Here is a 12,109-nt window from a genome sequence, read left to right as displayed (position 1 = left end):
AAAGAAAGATAGACTACTTCTGTCCCTGGATCAAAATTGATCCATTCCAATATGAAAGAGAAAAAGAAGGTGCTGCACAGTGTTTGAACACAGCCCTTTGTCAGAAATGAGGAAGGGAATCTGTTCCATCAAATGGAACACAAAAATGTAATTTAAAAACTAAATGCTTCCAGCTTCCCCACGGGACACCCAAACTGATATCGGTGTCAATTCGTTAATAACCACTGCAGAACCACTATCCAAGAACAACATAAATTTTGTTATGCACTTAGAGGTGAAAATTTTATCACAGCTTGGTCTTAAGAACAATTTTCCTACTGGAGGACTGGTCATCTGTTTGCCTATTCCAACAGAAAGCAGCCTCACGCTGCAGCAAAAGTTTGTCAGATAAACCACACGCATAAAAACAACAGTTCTTAAACACCTGCCTGTGGAACAACACAAAATACTCCAGGATGCATCAAACTTCACAATGCCAGTTCAGATCCCTGACGAAGCACTGCACCAAGGACGTGTGGCAGAGCATTTGTCAGAGGGAGAGCAGCAGAACCCTTACCTGCACACTTGGTCCTGGTGGTGAGGGGGGGTCCGGGGGGCCCCGTGCCCCCTTCCCCGGGGCGCGTGAGCAGCACTCGGATCTCGTACTCCACGTCGGGGTCCAAGTGCCACAGTTTGTAGTTGGGAGAGTCCACAATGTGCGTCTCTGCCCAGTTGCCCGTGGTGGTGCGGTACTCCACCTCCTTCAGGATGATGGGCCCGTCCCCGATGATGGAGTTGGCGTTGGGTTTGATCCATAGGTACGTGGCCCCCACAGCCAGCAGCTCTGGAGGGGCGATCGGGGTGGGCGGCTCTGGAGGCAAAAACACATCACAAGGAGTCAGAAAATCCAAATTCCCATCACGTATCTGTGCAGTCAGGCTGTCCCAAAGCCTTTTGTAACACAATTTCCCCTCTCGTTTACCAAATCTTTTATAAGCATTTAATCTGCTAATGGAAAGAATTGGGCTTGGGTTTTTTGTGCTTAAATTTCAGCCCCCTTGCGCTGGGGGTAGCATTACCAAGTCAGAAACACTTGTGAAAATACAGGAGCCACAAAGCAGCTTCTGTCTTAAATGGAACACAGAAGTGTCTTTTAGATCATTACGAGGTTTATACTTTCTCCCTCTTGTAAGCATATGAGCAACAGCACTCAGCAGAACCTTGGAGGGTGAGGGAGGGAGAAAGAAATCTTAAATAAAGACAACTGAGTGGCCTTAGCATAAACCATCAATAAAAGGGCTCCAGCACAGCCCTTCCTCTGCCCCGTGACCTGACACAGCAGAATACCCCAATCACTGATTGTGGTGCCATGGTTCTGCCAAGTTCTAATGCTTAACGTGACAAAATTAGCAACGAGTGGAAAACTCAAATCACTTGTTCATTTTCTGATCTTATCTCCCCAAAAATAGAGATAAAAACCAGGATATATTTTCTAATCAAAGCACTAGCTGAGAAAATATTAGCAAATTTAAACACCAGTGATCATCCCGTGACCAGCAGCCCAGATGCTGCTGCAACAGGTTCTAAGTGGGGCTCGTGGTAGCTCAGAACTAAGAAAAACTCCAAGGCAACAGTGAATCAACACCTCCTATGGTGTTTGATTGCAAAGTTTGCTTTGCTTCATAGGGAAAGGTACTCAAGAAAGTCTGCATGAGACCTGAAGAGCACCTGGATGTTTGAGAAGCAGCACAAGGAGGCAGGAACCAGCTATTGAGCATCACCTCTGTGAGAAAACGCAAAGCAAGCTGATAAAAGGCATCTCAGCAGCTCCCTTTGATGGAAGCTACAGGGGAAAAAAAAAAAAAAAAGAAAAGAAAAAAACAAAACCTACAGAGCTCTGGCTGCCTGCCTGATTTTTATTATTCTTCTTCCCCTTTCTATCAGTGTAAATAACACTTGCATACTGGAAACCACAGGAATAGCATACACCTTGTGCCTTTGAAAACCTGAGCTGAACACTGCAAGATTATGAGCAATTTCCTGAATCTTGTAGCGCTTTCCCTCTGCCACACTCTAATGCGGTTTGCCCTCAGCCCAGAGGACACAAACTCTATTCTCTTGTGAAAATCAGGCAACAAAAAAGAATATTGTTATCAACAGGGGCTTAAAACACTGGCACAGGGTGCCCAGAGAAGCTGTGGCTGCCCCTGGATCCCTGGCAGTGCCCAAGGCCAGGCTGGACGGGGCTTGGAGCAGCCTGGGATGGTGGAAGGTGTCCCTGCACATGGCAGGGGGTGGGATGAGATGAGCTTTAAGGTCCTTTCCAACCCAAACTATCCCGTGATCTCCCTCTCAGAAAAAGAAACATAACAAATTTAGAGTTCAGTGGGAGTCATTCTAAACCCCTCTCTCCTATAGATAGTTCCTCAAAGAACCCAGAGGAGTGGAAGAATCCAGGATCCACAGAAACGTGGAAGAAAGAACTTTGAGCACCACATCACAGGAGGAAGATGGGATTTTCCCCTCAGGACAATCCTTGCAGGTTAAGATCTGCTCAGTGAAGAGAAACAAATGCACAAAAACTGATCAACTGAAATTTTGCTTGATTTAATTTCCTTCAACTGTTCACAACAAACCATTCTATCTCCTTGAGACTGACTGCAGGAGTTGTGCATTGTACCTCTGGAGAAAAAACAATCTCAACTGTAATTGCAGCAGGTATCCAACTTGAACAATAATCAGTGATGCCAGATATGTTTGCTGTGGAATGTCTGTTTCTGCTTTAATTCTGCACCATTCCCATAACTCCTGGCAGAATCCTTTTCTGACATGAAATGCCAGGCTGATTATGTTTTGACTTACAAAGCTATTTCTCCAAGAAAATTGTTTTCAAGAAATGTGTGTGGATACATTTTCGTTAAAAATCAAATTATTATAAATCACCAGCAGTTTATTACTTGTTTCTTGGTGCAAGACAATTAAAAGATAGACTTGGTGATTTTTATTCCCAATGCAAGAACTACATCTTACAAGTCACATCGTAGCTGAACACAAGACAAATGAAATATTAAATTCCATTCTCCTGGGCTGCAGACTTCAATAGCAGCGTGATCCAGGTTACTTTGGGATTTGATGGCAAGTTAGAAGAGATTTATGGGACTGAGCTTAATTAATAGAGCAGTTTATCCTGCTAAGCAGACTTGAAGATCTCATCTAGCGAGTTTAGAAACTACTGTTGCCAAACTGATTTAAATTACGGTGTCACCCAGCATGCCCATCTTCCCTACTTTTAATCCAAATCCAAATCACCCCCACCAGAAAAAAAAAAATGATGGTGGTTTCCCTTTTTCCTCCCATTTTCCCCTTTCTTTACACCATTTGAAAAACAGGTGCTTGCTGCAAAATATTGTAAAATTAGGAATTTAAGTTGTTGCTCCTATTTTCTGAATTTAAGGAACAGAGATAAGCAACTCTTCCAGTAGTTATTCAAGGATCAATCCCACCTCACTGAAAATAATGGATTCTTTCCTACTGGCACCAACTGGAGCAAAAGCTGTTTTTTAAATATCACTTTGTGTCAAATTACTGCAAGTGATCTAAACAAGTTACCCATTATTTAGCAAAACTGGCACATAAATGAGGAGCATTTTTTTGCTCTCTCTTACAAAAGCCGGTTACAGATGACCAGCCTGATGTTATGAGCTTGCTATTTTAATTAAAATCTCAATTTGACCTTAATTAAATAAACATGGTGACAGGTTGGCCTTGTACACATGTAATTGTGAACAACTATATTTTAAGCCCCATTGCATCCCAACACTATTTCCTATCACAAGCTTTGCCTGGACTGTTGCTCCCTTTCAGCCACTCTCCCACCTCCTCCAGGCAGAGAGGAGGAAGCCAAAGGCTCTCCAGCAACGAGCACATCTGGAGCTGGATTGCTGCAGCTGGAATATCCAGCCTGAATTGCAGACTTGGGAAGGACACAGAAAAATGGGCTTATGGGTGCTCACTTTTTTTTTTTAAAAAAAAGACATATGTAGTACAGGCTCAAAAAAACAAGGGAGTTATTGACCACAGGTAGATTTCATTGACTCTAAAAGCAGGTCCAGTTGTGCAGACACAAAGGGAACTGGGGGGTCTGCCTTTCCCCTCCTGTTAGAAAAGAAAATACAGCTCCTGTCTACAGCTCAGAAGGCTGAACACTGTTAGAGCTTGAAAATGATGTGAATTTTAGTAATGCAAAGAGCATGAGAAAACAAAATTAATGTGAAGGACCAGAACAGACCAAACAGAACCACAGAGTATCAAGTCCCACTCCCTGTTCCTTGCAGGACCACCTAAAACTCGATCATACCTAGTGACAGGACAAGGGGTGATGGCTTTAAACTGACAGAGGGTGAGGCACTGGATATTAGAAATTCTTCCCTGTGAGGGTGGGGAGGCCCTGGCACAGGGTGCCCAGAGAAGCTGTGGCTGCCCCTGGATCCCTGGAAGTGTCCAAAGCCAGGCTGGACAGGGCTTGGAGCAGCCTGGGATAGTGGAAAGTGTCCCAAGGCATGGGATGGGATGAGATGAGCTTTAAGGTCTCTTCCAAACCCAAACCTTTCTGGGATTCTACAAGGACAAAGAGCATCACCCAGACACCTCCTCAACTCTTACACTTGGTACCATTAACACTCTACTTTCCATCTGTTGTGGAAAACAAAGGCATTTTACTTTTTGGCAAGTATTTCTGAGTGTTTCTACTCTACTGCTGGAATATTTCTCTATTTGGCTTTCTAAGCAAGGCAATTCTAAGCAATTTTTACATGATGGAAGAAGAATTGGCTCCGTGAATCCTTAAGATGCAACTGGGAAAACTGAAAAACTAGAGAAAAATCCTCAACAACTGTTACCACTTTCTCCTGTGAAATAATCCATAAAGAAAGATATTATAGAAAATGCAATCTTAAACCAGCTGGATACACCTCTTAAACTATGAATTTTATATGCTTTTTTAAATTTCTCCCTTATTCATAACAAAACCATCTGATAAACTGTACAGACAAGGTGACCATAAACTCTCATTTGCATGGGACGGGCTGTGGCTGGTTTTAGACAAAAAGAACCCCCAATGCCACAAAACTCTGGTGTATCACCAAGTGCAAAAGTTCTGGGTTTTGTTTCCTCACATGCATTCAACAGAGCACAGGTTCTAAAATAAGATCAGAAGAGACACTGTGGTTCTTATTCTTTGGGGACTGAAAAGGTGAAGATGGGACCTGCTACCCAAAGACCTTTCCCTGACAGGCAGGATCTGTGTTTTCCAACACAATCCTGCTCATGCCCCTACTAATGGGAATTATAAAAGCTTTTCTCATCATGTCCTAAATGAGCAGCTATGGACTGTGATTGCCAAACAGATGAGGATGGGACTGAAAGGCAAGGAAACCAAATTTTAAGATTCTCAAAACTCTTTTAAGCAGAAAACACAGAACAAAAAGTAACTATATAGTTTTCTATGCAATAGCCAGACTATCTGAGCAGCATCCAGGGGTACCTTTTCTAGTTTTGCACCATAGCATTGAGCCTTCAGGGCTCTGAATGCCAATATTTATACTAGCATTGCTTATTTTCACACTTCCTTTCACTGTCATAAATGCAGCAGATAAATTTTGCTGTCTAGTGATGGTCCAAATTTCCAGTTCCATTTATTACATGCAAGAAAAACGGCACCTGGATTTCACAACATTTAGCAGGAGAAGATTTCACTGCGCGGACACCGCACTAAGAGTTTCTGTCTAAGAGGGACATCCAGGTCTGTCTCTCAGTACTGTAACAGGCTGACAGCAGTGGCACGTGTTGCTATGAGAGTGTGCCAGCAGCAGCAAGAAATCATTCATTAATTCACCTGCCCAGGTAAACTGCACCAGCAAATGAGATGGTCTCTCTGAGCCCCAGGAATGTGCCCAGAAGCAATTCTGAAATCAACAATTCTGAATATTTAATTAAAGCCAAAACCCAGAGGAGTGAGAGAAGAGGAAGATTTAGGATTTCTCCAGCCTGTAGACCAAGGGGCAGTGGTTTCACAGGTTTATAAATTTCAGAGGTGCAAAGCATTTACTGTTTGGTTTTGCACCCCATTATGGACAGAGCATTCCCAGCAGACAAACATCACCCATACACCTCTTCTCCTCCGTGAGCATTCCTGTACTGTGGGATGGAGCCCTGTTCTACAGATCATGTAACAAATTCCATGTCACTGCTCTCTCTCTGATGCTTCTTCCCAACACAGAATTCACTAACACAGCAATGAGTGACTTTAGTACTCTGTGACATAAAATACTCATTTGCCACAGCACGTAATGTGCTTTTGTCTTTTTGCTTTTCCCTCGAGAGCTGGGGCTTCTGTCTGCAGGGAACTCGCCACACATTTCGTGTACAAAAAGCAAGGGAGAAAGCAAAAGTGAGCCAGAAAATGCGAAAGAATTGAACAAAGTGGACAAAGAATCAGCACAACAGCAGTGAAAATGGGATGAGCAGAACCCAGGGGACAGCAATCAGTAACACCAAAGAAAGCCAAGAGACCAAACATTTGGCAGGATGCTTGCCTTCTATCAACCCCCAAATTCGAAGACTACAGACTGTTCCTGTAGCATCTCCCACCAGCACAGGTGTAGTACACAGATATGAAGGGAGAACTTGATCCAACAGCCTTATGAAAACAGAAAGCATTCTCTGTGTCTTTTCCCTCAAGAAGCAGAGCAAATGCCCCTTGGTGACTCAAATGTGTTCTGAACTAAGCAGCTGGGCTGTCTCGGACTAAAGAGACACAGCCACGCTCACAGGGGTTACTGCAAAGCAGGAGAAAACGTCTTAACCCTTTCCTGAAAGCACTGCAGTCACCAGACAAGGCAGCTGGAACAAATCCTGGTTGAAGAGGGTTCATTTGTATCAGTGTCATCTTATCAAACAAACATTTACAGAGCCAGCCTGCGTGCACAAAGAGCTGGTACAGGCCCAGTACCTCCTGCCAGCCCTTCCAATGGTGTGAGAGGCTGAAGGAGAGGGGCACCAGATCCCAAGTGGGAATTACAGCAGCGTGCTAATTCATTAGCATTTCACACTATTTGTGTCTCAGAAGCTTAGTCTGAATCCCACCAGAGCCTCAGAGGATGCTTTCATTCTCTAATAAAGAGGAAAATAGCATTGGATTAGTTGAACAGTATCTCATTTCCCAGCGTAAATTAAGTGAATTAGATGGAAGAGCCTGTGCTCTAATTGTAAAGCTTATTACAACAACTCACATAGATTAGACCTGAATGCTTCTCTTTGAGTCATCATTTGTACTGTAACAGAGTTAAAAAGGTGGCTACAGACTCTCAGTATTGATGTGCAGGAATCTCCAGTTCTGCAGCAAACACATTCCCAAGCCTTGTGCCAGCAGGCCACCTTTCCAACATGGATGGGAGCGCTGCCCTCCACAGTGCTCAGGCAGGCTCTGTAGGTAATCTCCAGGAACAACAAGCTCCCCAGGGCTGGGATCATGGACAATTAACTCTCAGTTTTAAAGCGCCTGTAATTTTCTGACTTTGTCAGCTGCAAAATAGCTACAAACACACATCACGGAGAAGAGGAGTGGTGTGCTTGTGGGATGTCACTCTCTTTACAGGGATCTTTCATGGGCCACGAGGGGCCCAGCACAAGGACTTCTTGTCATCCATGAGTTGATTATAAGTAGCCTGACTCTCACTATGTAGCTGCTCCATGTTCCAGCCTGTACTAATTATCTCAGGTTCCCTTTATTGCCAATGGAGTGAAATGGGCTCACCTTAAGGCACATATCTAAGACAGGTAAAATTAACTGCTCCCTGATCCCCCCCCATCTTTTGACTGGTATTAAAATAGAAGTGAGATATATTTTACCTCCTTACTCTTTATTTTCTCAGCACACGGCCCTCTGTGTGAAACACAGAGAGGTACTGGATCAGTCTATTAAGGGGAAAGCCAAAAAATAATACTGAGCACCTCTAAGCCCTTTGAATTCTCTCTGAAAGCCCTCTCTCAGGGCAGCAGAACTCAGGTGCTGCAGTCACATGAAGATAAATGATGATGCCTTTCTCTGAAAAGGTGAGCACAACTCACTTTGCTTTTATATATGCAGCCAAAGCGTGCACTGGTGACAGTGATGCTGTTTGATTTAATAATTCAGTTCTCAAAGTGCCTGTCAGGGAAAGGATTTCATTCCCTTACTAAGACTGTTCAGAGACTGGAGCATCTTAGTCCCATCTGTTGAGATTGTGCCACACACAAAAAAATGGTTCAGCTTTCATTTGACCAAAATACCAGTAAAAATAAAAAGACCATGACTTACTCCACACAGCATCTAACTGCTCCATTTTGCTCCACAAGGAGCATGGCCAGCAGGCTTGAACCAAGACCTGTTCTGCAGACTGATCTTTGATATATTTTCCTTATATAACAATTAGCAATTCTTAATTTTTGCTACTTCCCTCGTTTCCCTTGATGACAGGCCCATCAGCTAGGTATAGACTGAGGTTTTATATTAATCTTGAAATGATCCATGAAGAAACACAAGTTAAGCTTTAACATAAGAACATATCTGAATACAGTCATTACAAAAGTATGAGAACTAAGCACCATCTCTCCTTCAACAAGGGAGATGGAAATACAGGAGCTTTCCAGAAACTCTGGTCAAAACTGATTCCTCCGCTAGAAATTGCTGCAACTGCACCTGCACCAACCATCATTCAAGCTGCAGGTTACTCCTGAACCTGTTCCTGAGTTCTCTCTCCCCCAGGTGACAAACCCCAGGGTTACTACAATCAATCTCTGCTGATTTCCAATCCACTCTGCTTCCTTCAACAGCCCCTTCTCCAACACTAAAGTCTGAGAAAACAGCCTGGGGGATGCTGCTCTTCCTCGTGGCTCCACAAAGTCTGCACAAGGATATGGAAAACTGCATCCACATCCTACCAAAACCAGGGGCCTCTCCAGCAGTCACTGCTCAGGGCCACCTTCAGCTCTCCCTCATGTTTCTAATTCCAGGGTCCATCTGAGCTCATCTATCACACGTTATTAAGTCTATTTCTGCTTTCTGCATGAACAAGCTGCTAATCTCCCACAGGGACTGAAAAATGTAAACTCAACAAGCACCAAAAAAGTAGAAAGGCTTTAATAAACATGTAAACTGAGAAACATGTAATTTCAGGTCAACTCAAGTTCAAGCAGCTTCAGCAGTTGCTATGCTACCAGCTGATGGTGGTGGGAAAGGACAGAGGCAAAAGGATTTTAAAGCTCTCTCTGGAGTGGCTGTTTAGCAACTTTTGCTTCCTGGCACATCTCTGTCTGCAGAGTGAAGGATCATTAGTCTCTAAGCTGCTGAAATGGCAAGTGACTGGAGGTATTGACCACCAGGAAGCAGCATGGAATGGTTTGTCTGGATTGATTAAGCAGCTTAATCCATAGCTACCTGCCAGGTTTGCAGGAAGAGCCTGAGGCAGGATGCTTCACTTCATCTGAGGCAAAGTGGGGTAGGAAAAATCCCATTGTCCTTTACGTCCCTGTCCACCACCTGGAGATGTGCGGGACTGATGGAGAGCAGGAAGGAGAACTGAGGAAAGAGCCAGGCTGGAGTTAACCAGGAGAGAGTATCACGGCAGGGAGTCACAGACCCAACAATGTCCCCAGGCACTGACACTGATCCCTCCTCTCTCAGACACAACCAGTACCCAGTGCTGGGTCCACTCAGGGTGAGGACACTGCTGTGTGCACCACAGGGCACTTCCAGGCTCTGCTCACAGTTAATCCCCACAAAACCCTGGTGAAGCAACTGGGAATATATTGTTTTACAGCTGGAAATAATGATTAATGGGCGGCTACAGGGCCAGAGACTGAATGCAGAACTTGTGTTCCAGCCTACAGACTTTATGACCTCCTACAAAGAAGTGTCTGCCAGGCTTGACATATAAATTTAGGGCTTTTTCAGTCCACAAAGAAAAATGTTCTCATTTAAGCATTTATTTTCCTCTGACAGATCTGTGAAAAGCATGGATCACATTTGACCATGAGGAGGCAAGTCAAATTTAACATAAAAAAGAGCTGATGCTGGAATAGTAGATAACAAATGTGCCAACGGGGATCCCAGGGAGACCCAACCCAAGGAACTTTCCAGCTTTTTCAGCTCTATATCCTGAAGCAGCATTTAAAAAACTATCCAGGCAACCAAGTCTCAGAGTGGGTAGTCACCTCTGTGCAGGTTTGCTTGATATTAAACTGAGCAAGAACACAATTCTGATCTCAGTATGGAACTTGGATGAAGCAGACATGACTAATTTCAAAAGGCACTTTGCCGAGTGCTCATTTTGGGCAGTCATTCCTCCTGCCTTAACTGACTGAAATTACAGACCTGGGCAGATTGTGGGAACATTAATAGCCCAAGGGAAGAGCAGGGTTTGCTGTTACGCTTCATTCAGATTTAAAAGTTTTCTCTCTTTACTCCTTTCTCTGGGGTAAGAACAGATCTGCACCCTGGGAAACCTGAAGAAAGTACTTGAATAACTGGATAGCAGGGATATTTAAATGTTCCTCATGCAGATTCCAAAACATTCCCAGTAATAACACCTAAACTGTCCGATGGTTTGCACCTAAAGTAGCACATTTCATCCCAGAAATTCAAGACAAAGGTTAATCATCCTTCCACTCTTGACAACAGAGTGTGAAAGAGAGCCAGGTCCATTGCCAGTAACTGCTCTGCTGCCACAAAAGCCATGCTGCCTACACAGCTGCATAAGAAACCTACTAGTTTATTACCAAATCTGCATGGCAACAACCTTTGCCTGTGGTGGCCAAAACAATCACTGTCCAGGAAGCTGAAAATCAGGAAGAACAGCTTCAAGTTCCATGGCAATTTCCAGAGCAGAAAGGGATCTCTTCCACCTCTAAGCCATGTGCCAGTGTCTCCAGTGTACAGCCCACTCAAGAGAAAGCCTGCCTGCTTCACAAAGGTGTGCTCCCAAGACGGAATGTTTGCAGTAAAGCTGATGTATTTCAACTGCTTTATTTCCCCAAGGGAAGGACCAAACATTCTGCTTCTGAGTGGAAGTGCAAAAACACCTCAGAGTCGATCCTATTAACCCTAAAGACTTGGAGGCCACCAGAGATCTAGGATCCTGGATGTTACAGTTTTACTTTTTTTTCATAGGACTCCCAGTATTTCCAAGAATGTCTGCAGTTAGTTAAGGAATTCTTTATTTACTCTTATTTTCTGCTGTCTCACCCCTGAGAGAGTAAATAAAAACAAGCTCTCCTACCAGACAAAAGGTTTGAAAGAGATGCATTATGGCCTCTGGAGTTTAAATTACAGGACTGAAGTGATTTTTAATGAGTCTTTATCTCAAAACCAGTGTTAGTTCAATTTTGTGTCCTGCATTTGGGGTTATGTAAGGGAAATCTGTCCATCTAGAGGAGAAGCTGTGTTTCATTCCCATCATACCAAATTCTATGCAGATCCACCAAGGCCACGAACTGGGCTCCTTCAAAGAAGACTCCTATTACAAAATATATGCTCTAATAGTAGACATATGTTAAAAGGTTTTTTCAAGGAGCTGGAAGACAAATATTTACTGTACCACAAGTCTTCCTAAAGCAGAGTCTGCAGATGTCCAGGCAATATCTGCATATATGACTAACCAGTGCCAGTGGTTCCTTCAGTGAGGCACTTCCCTGTGCAGAGCTTTCTGCTCCCAGTATATTATCACTCCCCCAATCAATGCAAATTGAACCTGGGCTTTCCTGAGAAGGTCCAGATTCAATTTGGATTTACTGATTTAATCAGCTGAGAGTTCCTTACATAGTCTGGTCCCCTACAGGCAAATACTGACCAAATCCCAGAGATTCTGCATGTGCTGCAAAAGCTAAAAACACGGTGGAAAAGAGGATGGAAAATATACTAGGACAACAGGGAAACTTTTTTTTAGTATATAATAATATATAATAACAGTACAAAAGTCATACTGGCTGGCCACTCTTTCAGGATGATGCATGCTGGTATACAAGGTTTGATATACAATCTGCCAATTCCAAATACTTGTGCTCCCTAACAGGTCAAGGGTCATCAATGAACAGC

General features: G+C 43.6%; 1 protein-coding gene across 12 annotated transcripts in view; it reads right to left on the bottom strand.

Moving 5' to 3' along the window:
* The window catches only part of PTPRT (protein tyrosine phosphatase receptor type T), a 430,013-nt gene that overhangs the window by 220,917 nt on the left and 196,987 nt on the right, over positions 1–12,109 (bottom strand). For all 12 annotated transcript variants that reach the window (XM_039563312.1, XM_039563314.1, XM_039563318.1 and 9 more), the window contains exon 7: positions 557–850. In XM_039563312.1, coding sequence (XP_039419246.1) covers positions 557–850 — 294 coding nt within the window. The remainder of the gene's footprint in view (positions 1–556; positions 851–12,109) is intronic.

The sequence above is a fragment of the Corvus cornix genome, chromosome 20 (assembly GCF_000738735.6).
Source record: "Corvus cornix cornix isolate S_Up_H32 chromosome 20, ASM73873v5, whole genome shotgun sequence".
NCBI lineage: Eukaryota > Metazoa > Chordata > Aves > Passeriformes > Corvidae > Corvus > Corvus cornix.
This window is presented reverse-complemented; position numbering and strand designations above follow the sequence as displayed.